Here is a 20,597-nt window from a genome sequence, read left to right as displayed (position 1 = left end):
ATATGAAAGTATGAATTATTCATATACTGATTACCTGCTAGGCAGGCCCAGACTAACTTTCACAAGTCTTTGCTGCCAGATTATTGGGGTAATTAATCTATAATTAATGGCATGTTCTAGTGATGATTTGTCTCGTATGTCCTTTCAGTCCTGTTCCAGATTATATCAAATCAACTGTAGAAACCGTGATGAAAATTCACCAGACAGAGGGAGATGGAGACATACTAGCATTTCTTACTGGCCAGGTAATTCCATTGGGCCTTTTTTCTGTGATAAACAGACATGTTACGGCAGCACCAGAGTTTATACAAGAGGCCTGTTGCTTTACTTAGCCATTGATTCCATGGTTTTGTTTTGTTTTGTTTTGTTTTTCTGTATTTTGTAGTTACTTAATTGCATAAAAATTTGTTTAGTTTGATGTCATTCATCTATTGACTCAGTTACCAGAGAGTCAGTAGCTCCTGCTTGTTCTGTCTGCAGAGGTTAAATGTATTTTAAATTTATTAACTAATTCCAGAGTAAATTAAGGAGTTCAGTCAATGGAGCGTTTTGATAGCAGAGTGGAATATTGCATTGGGTACACTTTGTGCATTCGTGTGGCCGCTGCATACCCTTTTCCCAATGACACCTTTGCAGCTCACCCTGGAGGGGACAAGGAGACACATTACTGGAAAAATGACTGAACAAGTCCAAATGCTCATTCTAGATTGTACCTCTGTTCAGAACTACCCTCTAGTTGTAATCATTTCCACTGTCAAACATTTTCTGTTATTCAGTAATCTTTTCTAGGGAAAGCGTATGGCCCTTTTATATGCCACAACTTGTCTCTATGTAAGCCACGCTATTTGCCACAGTGCATAAAAAAGGCTCGGTAAAGTTGACATTGTTTCGATTTATCGAGAATTCTTCTATTGACTGCTGGTGCCATAGATCTCAGTAGTTAATCTGACAAATTTTCACCCATCGGCACCACTGTGTGGTAGCAGTTGAGGCAGTGCCACCTTGCGTGGCACGGGATGGCTTTGAGGGTCATGAACCTGACCACTTTTCAAATCCTGATCCTAACTTTCATTTTCCTGCAGGATGGTAAAGGGACATGTTTCAAGTTGATCTCGGTTTCTTTGGTTCCCCGTTCCATGTTTTTAGGAAGAGGTGGAAAGCGTCGTGTCTATGCTGATCGAGCAGGCGCGAGCACTGGGTCGGACTGGGATGAAGAGACACCTCCGGGTCCTCCCCATGTATGCAGGGCTGCCTTCCTTTGAGCAGATGAAGGTGTTTGAGAGGGTGTCACGCAGTGTCAGAAAGGTGAGACTAACCGAGGACCCAGGGCGTTTGCAGCCATCTGTCATCATGCTGGTGCCCCTTTGCTGTCCCCTGGCAAGATTTGTTTTACGTTGAAGTGAAACTTGCTAAACAGGAAGGTTTCTTTAAGAATTTAGAAATTAGGTCTGTGTTTCCGTGCAGTAGAACTAAAAGCACACAATAAACAATGACTTGCAAAGATTTCCAGACCTGCCCCACAGAAGGTTTAGTAATTGTCAGAGTAGATGACTTCTCTTGGCTTCTTTTCTTCCTCCCTAATATTTCTCCATCGCACAGCATTACATTGGCTTAAAGGCCTGTCTTGGTGGATCGTGATCAGTTAGGAACATGAGATTAGTTACTGCAAAATGATTTCTGAACCATTTTTTAAAGTATCAGTTTGCCTGAAGAGCCATGTTTAAGTCAGTTAATTCAAGGTGGGGCTTAAAAAATATTTACCCTTGAAGTTGGGGTGGGGAAGGGTGTGGTGAGAAGCCTCTGTTTGAAGGAGCCAGTAGGCAGCCTATCTGCTTGCTCTGCATCGCCTCCCTGGGCCTTGCTCTGCTTTCCCTTCCGTTGGATGAGAAAGGTACAGAACTGGTCCAGAATTGGCTTAGAGTAGCTATTTATCAGCAGCTAGCAGAGAACACAGTGGGTGAGGGATGGCCCGTCTGAGGATCCATTCCCAATTTCAGGCCCCTTGGAAGAGGGTGCCCTGCCTCCTGGCCAGTGGGCAGAGCAGAGTCGGTCTAGTCAAATGCAAACTACAGCCAACCAGTTAGGAGGCCTGGGTTCTGTGCCTGAGTTACCAGGTGCCCTGAGAGGTGTTATACAACCCTGAGGCCCACTTTGCTCCGCTGTAAAACATGAATAATAGGAATTTTTAGATAGATTGTTGTATAGCATAAAATTCTGACTCTCTTCTATGTGACAGTAAAATGATCAATGTAAAAGTTCTAAGTGCTATCTGTGCATGTCTCCTGCTGCTTCACACCCTCCAGGGGCAGCACCCAGTGCCCCTGGAATAAAATTCAGACCTCTCTCGTGGCCCAGAGACTGTGTGTGATCTGGTCCCTGCCTCCCTCCTTACCTTGTATTTACTCAACCCTGGTCTCTGGCCCCACTGGCTGTTTCTTCTTCCTCTGCCTGAATCGCTATAGGATTGGCTGCTGCTTGTTACTCAGGTCTCAGCCCAAAATCATCTTTTAGAGAGGTTTTCCCTGGCCATCTGACCTGAGGTAGCCCTCTCCATTATTATAATATGATAATATGTAATGTACACATTGAACACTACGTAATGTCAAAGTATTACCCTGTTGCATTTTCTTCCCAGTATTTGTCTCTCTTGTATACATTCACCATTTCTCCGTCCTGACACTCACACTGGACTGCAGACCCTGGGAGAGGAGGGAGCTTGTCCATCATACACTCCTGGCCTGTGACGAGTACCTGACAAGGTGCACACCCCCAGGAAACTGGATGTGGGGGAATAAATGCATACATACATACAAGGCAGTGACTTCCTTTAGTTGTGCAAAGGCAAAAACTAACATTTGTTGAATACCCTGGGCCAAGTACCAGCCTCTAATAATCACTTCGCCTGTGTTTCACATTTTTTTTTTTGTCTTTTGTCTTTGTTGTTGTTGTTGTTGTTGTTGCTATTTCTTGGGCCGCTCCCGCGGCATATGGAGGTTCCCAGACTAGGGGTTGAATCGGAGCTGTAGCCATCGGCCTACGCCAGAGCCACCGCAACGCGGGATCCGAGCCGAGTCTGCAACCTACACCACAGCTCACGGCAACGCTGGATCGTTAACCCACTGAGCAAGGGCAGGGACCGAACCCGCAACCTCATGGTTCCTAGTCGGATTCGTTAACCACTGCGCCACGACGGGAACTCCTGTATTTCACATTTAATCCCTCAAGGACCCCAGGAGAGGGTAGACACTATCATGGAGACGAGGAAACATGCTCAGGAGGTTCAGTAACTTGTCCAAGGCCCCACACTTAGGGAGAATCAAACCCAGAGCCCCCTGCCCCTAAAACTCGTCGTGCTCTATCCAGGATACCAAACTGCCTCTCATGGCTTCTACAGTGTCAGAAATATCTTTACATCTTTTAGGTTTTTGGTGGTTTATTCAAAGTGAAGAGAACCAAATCACTTTCATCTTAGCTCTCCTTTGTGTGGGAAACCTAGGTGATAGTGGCCACCAACGTGGCGGAAACTTCCATCACAATCAGCGGGATCGTGTATGTGATTGACTGCGGCTTCGTGAAACTCCGCGCCTACAACCCCAGGACAGCTATCGAGTGCTTGGTGGTGGTCCCGGTGTCCCAGGCTTCAGCCAATCAGCGAGCAGGACGTGCTGGCCGCAGCCGCTCAGGAAAATGCTACCGCCTTTATACAGGTCAGTGTGGCTTTCCTTTAAGGGTTTGGACTTTCTCAGCGCCAGCCTGGGCATCAGAGGCTGTTACTGATACATACCCTTAGAAGGCAGGACTTACCCTGAGAGCCAGTCCTCCCTCCCAGGTCCCACTGTAATCCAGCCCCTGCCGCATTTCTTTGCTGCTGCTCCCTGCCGGCCAAAGCTGGACCACGAACCACCAGTCACCTGCCAGCCCCTTTCTAACCTAATGTCTGGGCCTCATCCTGTCTGTAGCCATGTGACCTGTGGCTTGGGCCCTGCGGCTCAGGTCCTGTCTTTCTTACCTTTCCCTTAGCTTCCTGTGCCATTGTCTTGTTCTGGATCCTTGAGTCCCGGGAGGCCTCCCACATTGGGTTCCATCCTGACCTCTGGTTCAGAGCATGTTTGCAGAGCTGAACTGGCAGGATCTGCCCTGAGAGTCATCGACAGAAAGCAGTGAGTTGGTCACCTCCTGCTCTGCGCCACGCACTGTGCTAGGCTCTGAGGGGGCAAAACGAAATTACAGTAGAGATTGTACCCACCCTTAAGGAGCTTTCTCCCCAGCTAGATGACAGCCTTTTCTACTGAAAATGATGTGCCCAGAGCTGCCCTTCCCTTCTTTGTACTTCTCTTTCATGGCGATGCTATCAAGTTTTCTTTCAGTTGTCCAGGCTTAATTTTCAAATCATTTTTAATTTCCCCCCCTGTCCAGTATCCATCTGCAGTCACTTACTGGATTAGGGATAAGGCCTTAGCTCCTCTTTCCTTTCTGGTAACCATGGTCCTTGTTCAGTCCTTGACACCATTTATCCTTTTGGCAAGTGTTCACAGAGTACCTGCTCTATGCCAGACATGGAGCTGGGACCTGGAGACCTAGGCCCACTTGGCTGACAGCTTGGTGGTGGAGGCCGGCTCACTAACAGATCAGTATATAATGGTGTGATCGGGTTGCCGAATCAGAATGAGCCTGGGAAGCAGGGAGCCGGGAGTTCTCCTGCTGGGGAGCGCTCCACAGTCAGTATTTGAGCCAGGTCTTATTGGCAACCTGGTGGTTAGCTCAGGTGAAGGAATTTCAGCACACCAGGTGGAGGCAGCGGGACGCGGCTGTACCGGTACGTGGAGGGGAGGAAGAGGGTAAGGAGCATTCATGCGAGGGAGGAAGGAGACGGAGCCTAAAGCCAGAGAGGAAAGGGCCTTTGGCTGAAGGTGCTCAGTAGGAGTAATTGAAGTAGACAGAGGAGAACCAGGGATAAAGGGGAATTGAGACACAGGGAGGAGGAAGTTTCCAGAAACTTAAAAAAAGAAAAAATTATTGAGGTGAAGGTCACATAACATGAAATTATCCATTTACTTGAAAAGTTCAGAGGCTTTTTTTTTTGTTTACAGTGTGCAACTACTACTTTTATCTATCCATCATCCTTTTCATCACTCCAAAGTAAAACTTCTTACCCATTAAGCCATTTTTCTCCATTTTTCCCCTGCCCCCAGCCCCTGGCAACCACCAGTCTTTGTTCTGTCTTTCTGGATTGGCAGTTGAACCTCTGTACCTGCGGATTCAATCAACTGCAGAGTGAAAATGTTCGGAAAGAAAATTCCAGAAAAGTCCAAAAAGCAAGACTTGAATTTGCCCTCATACCAGCAGCTGTTTACATAGCATTCTCATTGTATTAGGTACTGTAAATAATCTAGAGATGATTTAAAGTGTTGGGGAGGATGTGCGTAGGTTCTGTGCAAATACTGTCCCGTTGGGTATAATGGACTTGAGCATCCTTGGATTTTAGTGTCTGCAGTGGAGGGGTAGGGTGTCCTGGAACCAGTCTCCTGTGAATGCCAAGGAATGACTGTATCTGTTTTGGGTATTTCCTGTAGTATGAGTAACAGAACATTTTGTGTCTGGTTTCTTTCTTTCACCATAATGTTTTCCAGGTTCATTTGCATTGTATCAGTGCTTCATTCCTTTTCTGGCTGAGTAGTACTCTATTGTTTGTTTATTCATCAGTGGATGGTTATTTCCCCCCTTTGGCTATTGAGAATGGTGCTGCTGTGAACACGCATGTACATGTACTTGTTTGAGTATCTGTTTTTAATCCTTTGGGTATACACTGGGAGTGGAATTTAGTGCTGCTATGAACACGTGTGTTCATATACTTGTTTGAGTATTTGTTTTTAATCCTTTGGGTATACACTGGAAGTGGAACTGCAGGGTCACAGGGCAATTCTTTGCTGAACTTGAGTTTCTCAAGTTCTTTGGAGCATCGTCTCAAACTCCAAAGACATGGAACAGTAGACTGTGGACTAAGGAGAGGTAGGTGGATTTGATGAGAAGGTCACTGGCTTCCTCAGCATGAGCAGTTTCAGTGGAGGTGGGGTTGGGAGGAGGGCACCTGACGGTAAAGGGGGTGCCTTAGATCCAGCCTCTAGGCTTTCTCTGCTAACCTGCTTCCAAGGAGTGCAGCTCTGAGCAGGTACCACCCTGGTTTCGCAGAAGCTTACAGGACTTTTTCTAGCTTGTCTTCTCCCGCCATCCTACACTGCAGCCCTGCTGGACATACCTGCTGTTTCCCTACCTCCACCTCTCATACTTTTGATATCTTTCCTTGGGCTGTTTCCTCTGCCACCAGATGCTCTTTCTCCTTCACATCCTCTCTCAGATGGTGATGCCCTTAAATGCCTTCTCCCACCAGCTGTCCTTCCTCCTTCTCTGAGCTTCTGTTTCTCTGGGGGAGGACCACTCCTTGGGATCTAGCCTGTTTCTCTTCCAAGTCCCAGGCCCCTTGGTATCACTGGAGCTTCTCCAAAGCCATTGGCCTACAGCTCCTGCAGCTCTTAGTCAACACCTCAGGAGGTTGGGTCCTTGGTAGACTTTGAGTATCACTGAACTCTTAGGAAGCACCTACTTCCTGTGATCGTCTTCTTGGCAGGGTCATCCTCTTATCTGATGACTTTGCTTCTCCTTTGGTCAGCAGTGTGCTTGGAAAATGGGGCTATCCCACCAAAGAGCTATCCCCCCAGATGCTCTCAGCACTCAAAGGGAATATCCTATTTGGAACTTCCTGCTATTGCCTAGAAGAACCTTCCAGTTGGCACTTTGCATTAGTCAGGTCACATTTATTATCCATTTTCTCAAAGAAAAGCTGTTTTTTGTTTTTTGGTTTTTTTTGGTCTTTTCTAGGGCTGCACCTGCGGCATATGGAGGTTCCCAGGCTAGGGGCCTAATTGGAGCTGTAGCCACCAGCCTATGCCAGAGCCACAGCAACCCAGGATCCGAGTCACATCTGCGACCCACACCATAGGTCACGGCAGTGCTGGATCCTTAACCCACTGAGCAAAGCCAGGGATCAAACCACAACCTCATGGTTCCTAGTCAGATTCATTCACCAGATCCAGTCACGACAGGAACTCTTAGGAAAAGCTTTTTGAAGTCCTTCAGTGATAGCGCTCTTCCTTCATGACACCTTTGTTGTGTTCTGATTTTTCTCTACTTAGCTAAAGATTTTTATGGTCTGAATGGAGGTTGGGCCACCTTTGTGTGCAGGAGGGTGTGCACAGTTAAAATGTTGACTGATGTGGGAGGATTTTGTATTAATCCTTCTCTCTATGATCCATAAGCTTTCTGAATACACATGAGAAGGATTTAATCTCTTCCTCCCTCTTATTTTCCCACCCTTTTTACCTAGCTTTTATAAAAAGGCCTCTCAGAATCTCCTTCCCTCCCTTCCCCCTCTCCTGCCCCTCCCATCTTGGCACCTCTGAACCTTGTGATGCTTCTTCCTGTTTGAGGTCACCTTTTGTTCCCCATGGTGCCTGTAAGCAGTCATTTATCTCTTTGGGGCAGCATCGGATTCGGAGTGTGGCTTGCGTGTCTGGCTCCATTTAAAAAGTTAGATCTGGACAGTTTTTGCTCTCGATAAGATTTGCTAATTTTTTATATTCTGGAGATACTCTAGTTATGTTCGGGTTATCCATGGTGATTTATTTTGATGTTGGTCTTGGCGATCATGCGCACTTCTGCCTCCTCACCTTACTCCTTCCCAAGCAGAGGGAGTGGGAACTGGGCACCCATAGTGCTTCAGCAGGGACCTGTTGCTTTGATTTCATGTTTTGCTAACAAAAAAATTATATTTAAAAAGCATTCTAAAGTAAAAGGATGAACTTTTATTGTTCAAATGTATTATTAAATATTAAAAATAGAAGGATCTCTCCTAAATATGAAACGCCTTTGTTTCATAATATCATGTGCAATAGTGCATACTCGGGCCTAGATTCTTAGAGCCTCTTGTTAGAGCAGGGGAACTGTCCCTTTGGCGTAACGATTGCATTTGATTGTGACATTTGATCCCAAACAGTTCTGATTTCCTATCCTCAGAGGACGCCTTTGACCAGCTGCCTCAGTCCACCGTTCCTGAGATGCAGCGGAGCAACCTGGCCCCCGTCATCCTGCAGCTGAAAGCTCTGGGGATTGACAACGTCCTCAGGTTCCACTTCATGTCGGTAAGTCCTGCCTTCTGTCTGCAGCTGTCTGTCCGGAGGCTGAAGCGCTCCCAAGGGAGTGTTGGGACATTGGTGCAGCGTGTGCCACCTTTCTGGTGTTTTTCACTTAGCTCGTGGGTTGTGTGCAGGGTACTGAGCCGTACAGCCAAATGAGGCAGGCACAGCTTCTGTCCTTGTCTCCCGGGGCAGAGAGACCAGTAAGTGGGTAATTAACAGTGCGTGTGTCCTGTGCTCTGAGAAACAGAGGAAAGGCCCCCGGCCCAGTTAGCCATGTTTGGGGCAAGACCCAAAAGCCCGGTGAGTAGGGTGTCCGCGGGTCAGGAGGGGTGGGGTGTGATCTAGGGCAGCCGGTGAATTTAGGCGTGGATGCAGAGGTGTCATGACTGGGGAGCCGAGAGAGCGCTGCTGGAGCTGCAGCTAAAGTCCCTGTGGCTGATCCCCTTCCGATTACTTCCTACGGCCCGTTTCCACGAGTGGGATCCTTGGGTCAAAGGGCCATAGTCATTCATAGGTCCTTGATACACAGCTATACTCTTTTACACGTGTAAACTCCAGCAGTGCCTGAATGTGGACTCGCATTACCCCCATCAGGCTGTATGGTTTTCTTTTAGAGTTTTGCTAAATTGATTGGGGGGGAAGGAGGAAAAATATTATCTGTATCTTTTTTGATTTTTCATAAGATGAAAAAAATAGTGGCCACTTTATATTTCTTCTGAATTGTTAAGCCATTTATCTGTTAGCATTAGAGTTTATTACTGATTTTTCTTTCTTTTTTTTTTTTTTTGTGTGTCTTTTTGCCGTTTCTCGGGCAGCTCCCGTGGCATATGGAGGTTCCCAGGCTAGGGGTCGAATTGGAGCTGCAGCCGCCGGCCTATGCCACAGCCACAGCAACATGGGATCTGAGCTGCGTCTGCGACCTACACCACAGCTCGTGGCAACACTGGATCCTTAACCCACTGAGCAAGGCCAGGGACCGAACCCGAAACCTCTTTAACCACTGTGCCACGAAGGGAACTCCTATTAGTGATTTTTAAGAGTCCTTTATTAAAGATGTTAACTTTTGTTTAGTATTTCTAGTAAATAGTTTTTCTAGTTGTTTGTATTTTACTATTTGTTTGTTTATATGCAGACATTCTGAACACTTCCCTGGTAATATCTCTGTTTTTCCTTCTGTGATTTCTCCGATTTGCTTGTGCTTATGGAGCCCATTCCCCCCCATATTTAGATCAGTTAATAAATATTCACTTATGTTTTTTCCTTAAGTTTTTACTGTTTGAGAGCTTGCATTTTAAACTCTTTATTCTGCCCCCACTGTGTTGGTGTATGATGTGTAACAAGGTGAGATTCCTGGATGATAAAGTCCTTAATGTTGCATGTCACGGTAAACTAGGCAAATGAAAGAATAGAATGTAAAAATAGCATCCGCCCTCCAGAAGAAAACAATTATGTATTTATCGTAAGCATGGAGAAAATATATGCTTTGAATATTGGTATGTAGTACAAGAAATTACAGGGAAAAGACAAATAGTATATGCAAGTTAAAGCTTATGAAAAGCTTCACATCGCAGATTAAAGGGGAAACATAACAGCAAAAATGATAGATCAGTGTTTCAAGAACTAAAAGAGTTTTCAAACATCCTTTAGAATATGTCAAATATCCACTAAAGAAAAAGCTAAAGGAAAGGAAACAGCACAAATTGTAACACTAGAACTAATGTTTGGCTTCTCTATAAGAGATCAATGCAAATTGAAATAGCCGTACCACCTTATGTGAATTGAATGATCAAACACAAAGAAAATTGACAAAATCCAGAGCTGCGTTTCAGTTGTCACGGAGGACTTTCTGACGTTATTTTATGAGCTGTAGAAATGCCTATTGTTTCTTAAAGGGTTTTCTCCTGAAAAAAAAAAATTCAAAAGAAGAAAAAAACTTACATCTAGGGTAATGCTTATAGTATCATTTTATAGTAAATTTAAAAATGTTAGAGATCCCTGGTGGTTCAGTGAGTTAAGGATCCAGCCTTGTCACTGCTATGGCATGGGTTCAATCCCTGGCCTAGGAACTTCCACATGCTGAAGGCATGGCCAAAAATAAAAAAATTAAAATAATGAAAATCATAAACTTTCAGACAGCTGAAAAATGAGGAAAATACTTATAAATTCATCTTTATATATTCTCTTCTTGTTATTTTTCTCTGAAATTGTGGGTTTTTTTTTTTTTTTCAGTTGGACTCACAGGATACATATAATCTTGTATATTTGGCAGTGACAAGTATGATAGGAAAGAACCGAAACCAACTCAATTGTCCAGTAGCAGGAAAATTGCTTAATTTACTGTCATCTTGTTGGAATAGTATGTAGCTGTCCAGGTAATCACTGACATGTCTGTGGATACAAGAAACATGCCGTGAGAAAAGCAAATTAAAATTGTACACACGCAGTCCTTCCCACCACATTAAAACAATGTCTGCGTATGATTCCAAATCCAAATCAGATGAGGCCATAGAGAAATACTAAAGTGTGTGCCGAGGTGAAAAATACTCTGGATGTGATTGGAGGAAGGGGTTGGGTAAAGTTGTGGGGTTTTTTGGATTGATGATAAATTCAAAGAGCATAATTCCTTGGGCTGGGTGGTTGACTGGAAATAGGGTCGGGATTGAAAGGAAAAAAGGCCTGTCTCTTTTGTTCTATAATTATTCAGAACCTCATTCAGTGCTTGAGTTGTTATCCCTGTTATTCATATAATCTCTGTAATATAAGATCTAAGAGGGGTTAAGCTCCTCCATTTGGGCGCCATGTGTGTTGCCTCCTCATAAAGTAGGACGTCAGGTAGGATGTTGTGGGCATTGAGGAAAGGCTAGTGAATCAATTACGTGAGGGAGTCACCAGGGATTTGTTGACTACCCAATGTGGAGTGAATCAGGTCTAGTTCCTGCCCTTAGCCATGTGTGCATGCTGTCACACAGCTTTTAAAAGTACAGCTTTTGGGAGTTCCCATCGTGGTGCAGTGGTTAACGAATCCAACTAGGAACCATGAGGTTGCGGGTTCGATCCCTGGCCTTGCTCAGTGGGTTAAGGATCTGGCGTTGCCGTGAGCTGTGGTATAGGTTGCAGACGCAGCTCTGATCCTGCGTTGCTGTGGCTCTGGTGTAGGCCAGCAGCTACAGCTCCAATTCGACCCCTAGCCTGGGAACCTCCATATGCCGTGGGAGCGGCCCTAGAAAAGGCAAAAAGGCAAAAAAAAAAAAAAAAGTACAGCTTTTGGAGTTCCCATCATGTTGCAGTGGAGGTGAATCCGATTAGGAACAATGAGGTTGGGGGTTCCATCCCTGGCCTCGCTCAGTGGGTTAAGGATCCGGCGTTGCCGTGAGCTGTGGTGTAAGTCACAGATGAGGCTCGGATCTGGCATTTCTGTGGCTCTGGTGTAGGCTGGTGGTTGTAGCTCTGATTGGACCCCTGGCCTGGGAACCTCCGTATGCCACTGGTGCGGCCTTAGAAAGACAAAAAACGAAACAAAACAAAACAAAAACAAAAACAAAAAAAGTACAGGTTTGACCTGGGCAGTCAGTGGGTGGGGTAGATTGGAGAGAATGAGACCCAAGTTCAATCTCTGACTTTGCCACCAACCACCTCTATGAACTTGTTCAAATGTCTTTTATTTTTTATTATTCACTTTCCTCATCTGTAAAATTGAGCTAAAACAGTGTGATACTTTTGTTGTACTTTTTTTTTTGTCTTTTGTCTTTTTTTTTGTTGTTGTTGCTATTTCTTGGGCCGCTCCCGCGGCATATGGAGGTTCCCAGGCTAGGGGTCGAATCGGAGCTGTAGCCACCAGCCTACGCCAGAGCCACAGCAACGCGGGATCCGAGCTGCGTCTGCAACCTACACCACAGCTCACGGCAACGCCGGATCGTTAACCCACTGAGCAAGGGCAGGGACCGAACCCGCAACCTCATGCTTCCTAGTCGGATTCGTTAACCACTGCGCCACGACGGGAACTCCTGTTGTACTTTAAAAGGCATTTGTTGTCAGTGCATTTAGGGGGAAAAATCCGCAGTTAGCAAAAGGACTCTGAGTTGACTATGTGGCTCATAGATGAAATAATTTAGAAAACAATACTAATACTGCTTGGCACTTAGTAGATGCTCGGCAAAGATTCATGGAAGGAACAAACCTGGTGAGGATCAGAGAGTCAGACCGAAGGTCTCAATATCAGCTTTGCCTTACTTGGCAGAGAGTCTAGCATTCTCTGTTATTTTCAGAAATTCAGACTCAACTGATGTCAGTTACCCCCTGCACAGGGCTTGCGGCGGAGGGGGGGGGGGGAGGGGTTCTGGGAGATGCAGAGATGAATCACCCATCAGCACTGTAGTGTCATGGGGCTTCTTAGAAAGTTGAGACTCTGAAGTAAAAATCAGAAATGTTTGATGAGACTTTAGGGAAAGCTAGGAGGTAGTTCAAAGTAAGAACCCATCACTTGTGATGAAGGGGAACGTGAGTGAAAGCTTCAAAAGAAGTGTTTAATCAAGCTGAGATTAAAGACCAAATGGTACTAAGGGTGCTGAGAAGGAGAGGAAGGACTTTTCAAGGAGCACTAGCATCATGAGTAGAAGCTGGAGGTTGGGAAGTATGGGCCAGTTAGAGGGAAGAGAAGATTTGAGCGGGAAATAATCACACTGTTATGGCCACTACCTGATGAAATTAACTTAGGAGGGCTTTTATGTTTTTCACAGCCCCCGCCAGCTCAGTCGATGGTTCAAGCACTGGAGTTACTCTATGCTCTGGGAGGTATGCCTGTCTCTTATTATGTGTTTTCTTATCTGTTTATCATATTAGTTGAGTTGTATTAATTCTAGGGCTCTTAGTATCTCAGGGGTGGGATTGGTTCTCCCCACACGTATAATCCGCTTAGTGACGCTTGGGCTTCTGGAAATAAGAAAGTGGGACCTGATGAGCTCATGAAGTCCAGGCATGACCATGAATTATAAAGCATGTCAGTCACCACAGCTCTTAATAGCCACGCCCCGGCTCCATTCCCAAGAGACATGGGGAAGATCCTCCACCAGTATTTCAGCCGTTGCCTCCCTGGCCCTTCTTCTCTGTCCCCGACCCCATCCTGAAATCGGGCTCAGTGTTTTGTCCCCATCCCATGTTCCTTCCATTCCTGGAGTTCCCTGAGGAGAACTGGATAGGATACTGGCCTGTGGTATTGTTTGGGCAAGGAAGCACCACGTTATGGAGGAAATTCTGTTCTCCTATTGTTTGAAAATGTGGCATTTACCTTAAGATAGAGAAAAGTATAGCCTGAATTCATCTCTTCAGGAAGTGTCTTTTCTGTGAACGTTGTCCCGGGTAAAGATAATGTCCAGCTTGATGTTAAGTTTCAGTGAAGGTTTTGTTCTTTGAGATTCTTTTCTTTTTCTCTCTCCCTTCCTTCCTTCTTTCCTTAAGATTTTTATTGAGGTGTATATAATTCACCCATTTAAAAGATACAATTCAGTACTTTTTAGTGTATTTACAGGGTTGTGCAACCACTGCACCAAGTTTGGAATGCTTAGAACATTTTCATCACACAGAAAGAAGCCCTGAGCCCGTCGGCACTTACCCCTCATTCCCTCCCCTCTCCTCCTGCCTAGGCAGCTGCTCATCTGCTTTCTGTCTCCTCAGATTTACCTATTCTGGATATTTCACAGAAATGGAATCTTATAATATGTGGTCTTTTGTGACTGGCTTCTTTCACGCAGTGGTGTTTTCGAGATTTAACTATGTTGTAGCACTTATTGATACTTAATTTCTTTTTATTGCTGAATAATATTCCATTGTAGCCATATACCACATTTTCTTCTTATCCATTCATTAGTTGACTGACATTTGGGTTGTTATCCCTTTTTGGTGAATATAAATGATGTACAAGTTTTTTAGTGGAAATTCCTGTCAGCAGTGTATGAGGGTTCCAGCTTCTCCACATAACAGGTTGTCAGTGCTTGTTACTACCCGTCTTTTGTACTGTAGCCATGCAGGGGGTTACCAAGTGGGGGAATCTTGTGGTTTCGATGTGTATTTCCCTAGTGACGGATGGTGTGGAGCATCTTTTCATATGCTTATTGGCCATTTATGTGTCTTCTTTGGAGAAATGTCTCTTCAAATCCTTTGCCCACTTTGACTTGGGGTGTTGTCTTTTTATTGTGAAGTTGGAGGAGTTCTTAATGTACTCTGGATACATGTTTCTTATGAGCTCTGTGATTTGTAAATAGGTCTCCCATGCTGTGGGTTGGCTTTTCACTTTCTCGATGGTGTTTTTCATACAAAAGTTTTGTTTTCACCTTGTTCAATTTATGTATTTTGTTGTTGTCGGTTGTATTTTTGGTGTCTTATCTAAAAAATCATTACCTAATAACCCTTGGGCATGAGGATCTCTCCTAGGCTTTCTTGGAAGAGTTCTTGTAGGTCTTACCTTGAGTAGGTCCGTGATCCATTTTGAGTTGGTTTTTTTGTAGAGGGTGAAGGAAGGGTCCATCTTCATTGCTTGTGTTTATGGTACTTCCCTGTGAAGGAAGAGCCAGTTACGGATTTAAGTCTGTGGTGATTTGAAAGGCCTTGTAGGGTCTACATCAGGTCAGCCCCAAGTGAGTGTGTATGTGCCAGAAGAGGTTTCCAGCCCCTGTTCTCAAGCAAGTAATAGGGACCTGAAAGCAGGGGCTCTTGGGATCGTCTGTAACGTGTAGGGAGAACCTTGACTACACGGAAGTGTTTCATTTGGACTGATTTTCCTTCAATCAGAATGAAATTGAAAATATTTTTAATTTCTTCACTGCCCTAAATAAATTGGAAAAGGTAGAGAGAAACACTCAATTTATTTATAAGCTGAATTATCACCTTTAAAGAGACGATTGTATGAGAACAGAGGAGAAAATGACCTTTTCTGTCCTACCCTGAGCTCTGCAGCAGGTGTTTTAATGCTCCTTCTTGGGGATAGTCTAACCCATTGTAAAACAATAGTCTCTCTCTTGGGAGCCCACTACCTGGAAATTGGCTGGTGGTAAGGAGGCAAGGAGGGATGTGGGGAATTCAAGGAGTCGACCCAGTTCAGCAAACTGCCTGGGAGGCAATTGGATAAACAGCTCTGGTGTTGGCAGCAGAGAGAGATCTGGGCACAAGTTGAGGCTCAGAATCCTCAGCTTTGTAATTGCTCACAAAGCGTGAGGGGAACAAGGGGACAAGGTGCCGTCCTGGGGCATCTGTGGCTTGCCAGAGCCTGACCATGCAGAGGTCCAGAGGTGATGAGAGAACAGCAGGAGAGCCGGCAGACAAGCCGAAGAGTGGGGGTCATGGGACCTGGGGAAGAGTGTTTCCAGGGAGCGGTGGGAAGCAGAGTCAAGGCTGCTGGAGACTCTAAGGAAAGTCTCTTTGTGTTCGACCCCATCTGGTTGTTGGGCCCGTGGAAAGAGCAGTCCCTGGGGAGGAGTGGGACCCAGGAGGGGGCTGCAGGGCCATTTCCTTGTGACCATGTCTTGGCATAGAAGCCATTGGAAGTATCAGTTTTTCAAAACTGAGTATTCAGGAGCTCTGAGGAGAGCTCTCCTTTTATTGTAGCAGCTCCCTGGGTCAGGTTGGTGTTGGTAGTGCACAGTTCATCTCTTGGATGCCTTTGATCAGCTTACAGCATCTTTTATTCTCTCAACAACTGTACATCTTCCAGCACAGTGGTACAGACCTACTGCTTTTCGTTGTTCTCACGGCAGGTCTGGACAAAGACTGTCGCCTAACTGAACCGCTTGGCATGAGAATCGCAGAGTTTCCTTTGAATCCCATGTTTGCAAAAATGCTCCTTGAATCAGGTAGGTTGAAACCAACAGTTCTCCTGGATTTTATTTTGCCAGGGGAGTTGTTTCCCAAATTCTGTGCACCCTGGGGAAGAGGACACAGTACCTTTTGAGTAGATAAAGCTGCCTTGTTTGGGGCATGTTGTTAGCTTGTGACTCAATGTCAGTCATTATTAATTCAATAAACTCTTTTGTTGGTTTCCTGTGGGTCTAGTACTGACACGATTTTTTTTTTAATTAATTTATTTTTTTTTTAGTGGACTGTACCCAAAGCACATGGAAGTTCTCAGGCCAGAAATCAAACCTACGCCACGTCAGTGACAATGCCAGATCCCTAACCCTCTGTGCCACCAGGGAACTCCGGATTTTTTTTTAAACAGGGACTTTTTTTTTTTTAAAATGTGTGGTAAAAATAACATAAAATTTACCATTGTAATCATTTTACAGTGTACAGTTCTAAGCATTGAATATATTCGTATTGTTGTTCAACCATTACCGTCATCCATCTCCAGAACTTTTTCATTTTTTCCGTTAAATACTAACTCCCCATTCTCTCCTCCCCCAGCCTCTCCAGCTCTTGTTCTGTTCTCTGTCTCTGAATTTGACTGTTATAGGAACCACATATAAGTAGAATCATACAGTATTTGTCTCTGGTGACCTGCTTTTTTACTTGGTATAATATCCTCAAGGCTTATCCATGCTATAGCATGTGTCAGAGGTTTATTATTTTATTTTATTGTCTTTTTAGGGCTGTACCCATGGCACATGGAGGTTCCCAGACTAGGGGTCGAATTGGAGCTATAGCTGCTGACGTACGCCGCAGCCACAGCAACGTGGAGTCCGAGCTGCTTTTGCAACCTACACCACAGCTCATGGCAGCACTGGATCCTTAACCTACTGAGCAAGGCCAGGGATCGAACCTGAATCCTCATGGATGCTGGTCAGATTCGTTTCTGTTGAGTCATGATGGGACTCCAGAGTTTTCTTTTTTTTTTTTTAAAGGCTAAATAGTATTCCATTGTGTGGATACACCATTCATCTGTTGGTGGACACTTAAGGAGTGTCCACCTTTTGGCTGTTGTGAATCATGCTTCTGTGAACATTGGTGTACAAGTATTTGTTTGAGTCCCTTTCGTTCACTTCTTTGGGGTATATACTTGGAGTGGAATTGCTGCATCATCTCATAATTGTATGTTTGATTTTTTTGAGGAATCACCATACCGTTTGCTACAGTGGCTACACCCTTTTGTGTTCCCACCATCAGCTCACAAGGGTCCCAACTTCTCCAACACCTTCAGATTTTTATGAGAATATGAGTTAAAGGATAAGAAGTGCATAACCTGGAGATCTTCTCATACTTAGAAATCAAAATCATGTAGAGACTGTCGTTTGTCACACAACCTCCCTGTGCTGCCCTCCATCGACCAGTCATCCAGCAAAGGGAAATACTAATCTTTTTCTTGCTTTTGGCTAATTTCCACATTCACTGACAATCAACAAACCTGTATTTCAGACTGAGCATGCTGCAGCTTAGCTGTAGTGCTTTGAGCAGCCAGGCTTATACTGGCAAACAGGATTCTGTGTTTGGGGTTGAGGCAGAGCATCTTTCATGAGGCCAGAGGCTGTGGGGAAGCACGCAGTGTGGTTTGAGCTCACTGTCTAATGTCCTGGAGGCCTGAGGCTGCAGACTCCATGCTCACATGCCAGCAGCAGCAGCAACAGCCCACAGCTTGCTTCCCTGGTCTAGTGATACCTCAGGCTTCCGGTGAAAGGAGCCCCACTGAGAGGGAGGCCACCTCTTAGAACGGTCCAGGGGCAGAGAGAGAGCAGAAGGGACACAGCCCAGTCCCTGCCCCCATTCCCTCTCCAGCTTTCTGCCAGGATTCTAGGCGTCCACACAGGAAGTAGGGAGCAGGTGTGGAGCTGCCCTGCCCTAGTGATGGGGCCAGGCTGGCCCCCTGCAGTCTCGGGGCTGCAGACTTGGAATAGCGCCTCCTTTCTAACGGTCCTTCCAGACCTCTGGTCCCCTGGACTATATATAGGACATTCCATTTGGCAGAAGGAAATGTGTTTATGTGTTATAAGCTCTAAAATTCAAGCTATGTATAAATACATGGTCTTAGTTTACAGTGTGGTGCAAGGAGAATTCCAGAAAAACTCTTTTCCTTCTCCTTGACACATTGTTATGTTTGAGCTCGAACATGCCTTTTGTTTTACAGGGAATTTTGGCTGTTCTCAGGAAATTCTAAGCATTGCAGCCATGATGCAGATCCAGAATGTCTTCGTGGTTCCCTCAAACCAAAAGTCTCAGGCTGTAAGTCCGATTTTTTCCCCAAGCTGTTCCTATGCGTCTCATTCACTCTGGGCTTCCCTTTGTTAAAATTGCCCAGGAACTGCTGGTGACGGAGCAGCTTACGTTTTCCATGTTAACTGTGTACCTGACATTGTGCCAGATAGTTGACATGCATCATTTCCTACTGTCTGCACCGTAAAGCTGAGAGGGAGGCACTCCTGTAATCATTTTTAGAAATAGAGGCACAGGAATGTTAGGTAACTTATTCATGGTTGCACAGCCAGAACTGAGGAGTTGTCTTAACTGTTGTCCTCCTGACTTTGCCGTAAGGGAAGTTTTCTTTTATGAGGCTGCTCTGGAAGCAACCTTGGCGGCATTGGTGCCGACTAAAAGAGTGAACTCTGGAAAGACCGAGAAGTTACAGTGTTGAGGTACACCGGACACTAACACAGCATTGTAAACTCAATTAAACTTATACATTTTGGGATTTGGCCTCTGGCATCAGATCAGGTCTGACTGCAACATAGTCCAGAGTTTTGCCTCAGTTCCTCATAATGTGTTTATCCATATAGGACTATATAATCCGCAAGACTATCATTATTGCTTTAGTGAAGAGAATTACCTCAGTTCCTCTTGAGCTTATGGAACTGTCTTCTTTTTGACCATTAAAAAAAAAAAAAAAAAAAGGTAGATATTGAGGAGCCCTGGGTAGGTGATGTTTCTCCTGGAGGGAGGCCAGGGCTGAACTCAGAGCCAGTTCCTCCTGGAAGAGTCAGAGAAGCAGAAGCAGAGGGCTGAATGTAGCAGGGAGATGAGAAATTTTCTTATGGATGTTATCATCTTCCCTGACAGTTGTATAACTTCAGATGAAGTTTTCATGCCTGGATGGTTCTGTTGTTTGTTTGTTTGCTTTTCTGTTAGCCTTTGTAATGATCCTGCCTCAGAACAAACTCATTTTTAAGACGAAGAAAGGGAAAAGTTCTTCTAACACTTTATCTAAAACTGTAGCGTAGCCCATCCCTCCCACCCCAGCCCCTGCTCTGTTTCTCTCCTCTAGTACTTCTTACCACCTCACATCTCTATATATTTTGTTTACTTTTCCTTTTTGTTTTTTGTTTTTTTTTTTTCCTTTTAGGGCCGCACCTGTGGCATATGGAGGTTCCCAGACTAGGGGTCAAATTGGAGCTGTAGCTGCCGGCCTACACCACAGCCACAGCAACGTCAGATCCAAGCTGCGTCTGCGACCTACACTGCAGCTTGTGGCAACACTGGCTCCTTAACCCACTGATCGAGGCCAGGGATTGAACCCGCATCCTCCTGGATCCTAGTCACTTTTGCTGAGCCACAACAGGAACGCCTGTCAGCTTATCTTGTTGTTGTTTTTCTCCCACCGCCGTTATATTCACTGTTATATCCCAATTGCATAGAACAGTGCCTGGTCTGTAGTAGATGCTCAGTAAATATCTTGTACGAGCGGAAGGAAGGAACAAGATTCATTATGTAGTATTTGATGCAAGGAGAAAATTCTGAAGTCAGTATATGTGTGAACGTGTATGTATCTTGGATATGCTGCTCCTAGAACGCATGGGAGCAGATGAACTTGCCCAAGATCTCACAGAAAGAAGAACTTAGGGACGGGGTCTGAAAGGACTGCACAGCTTGTGGTAGCCTAGGAACATAGGGTATCTTCTGTGCTCCAGACATTCGGCCCCCCTGCCCTCCTGGAGCTTGCCCTCTGTTTAGGGGCTGGGAGTTCTTCTGAAAGAGATGATATTGACTGGACAGAAGAGGAGAGAGACAAGAACACTAACATTTATCTAATGCCTGTGCCAGGTACTTTGTAGTGGATTATCTTAATGCCACAGCAGTCTTGGTGGATGAGTTTAATATCCAGGTTTTATAGATAGGGAAATTGAGGCTGAGAGAGGTTAAGTGACCAGTGGGAGGCCTTTTGGGGAACGGCACAGCCAGAGTGGTATAGACCAGGTCTTTCTGGCTCTGTGAGCCATGAGCTATTCATTGTAAATGTTCCCTCCAGGACAGGTGGCTCAGAGGAGTCGACTTCTGAACGCTGCTTTATTCTTTCCAGATCCGAGTGCACCGAAAATTTGCTGTGGAGGAGGGCGATCATCTTACCATGCTCAACGTATACGAAGCATTTATCAAAGTAAGCACAGCTGCCACTCACAAGGCCTCCTTGGTGTTCCCACCCACGGGAGGCGATCTAGGAGCGAGGGTTCTGGACGTACAGTTCATAAAAGAATAGCCGAGAGACCCCTCTCTTTT

General features: G+C 45.3%; 1 protein-coding gene across 2 annotated transcripts in view; it reads left to right on the top strand.

Annotated features, from left to right (window-relative positions):
• DHX35 (DEAH-box helicase 35) overlaps window positions 1-20,597 on the top strand; it is a 76,784-nt gene that overhangs the window by 39,876 nt on the left and 16,311 nt on the right. For both annotated transcript variants that reach the window (XM_047771097.1, XM_047771096.1), the window contains exons 10-17: window positions 149-245; window positions 1,147-1,305; window positions 3,497-3,707; window positions 8,071-8,195; window positions 12,929-12,983; window positions 15,938-16,033; window positions 18,238-18,332; window positions 20,401-20,478. In XM_047771097.1, coding sequence (XP_047627053.1) covers window positions 149-245; window positions 1,147-1,305; window positions 3,497-3,707; window positions 8,071-8,195; window positions 12,929-12,983; window positions 15,938-16,033; window positions 18,238-18,332; window positions 20,401-20,478 — 916 coding nt within the window. The remainder of the gene's footprint in view (window positions 1-148; window positions 246-1,146; window positions 1,306-3,496; window positions 3,708-8,070; window positions 8,196-12,928; window positions 12,984-15,937; window positions 16,034-18,237; window positions 18,333-20,400; window positions 20,479-20,597) is intronic.

The sequence above is a fragment of the Phacochoerus africanus genome, chromosome 3, assembly GCF_016906955.1.
Source record: "Phacochoerus africanus isolate WHEZ1 chromosome 3, ROS_Pafr_v1, whole genome shotgun sequence".
NCBI lineage: Eukaryota > Metazoa > Chordata > Mammalia > Artiodactyla > Suidae > Phacochoerus > Phacochoerus africanus.
The sequence above is the reverse complement of the archived record's forward strand: the minus strand, read 5'-3'. Positions and strand labels throughout refer to the sequence as shown.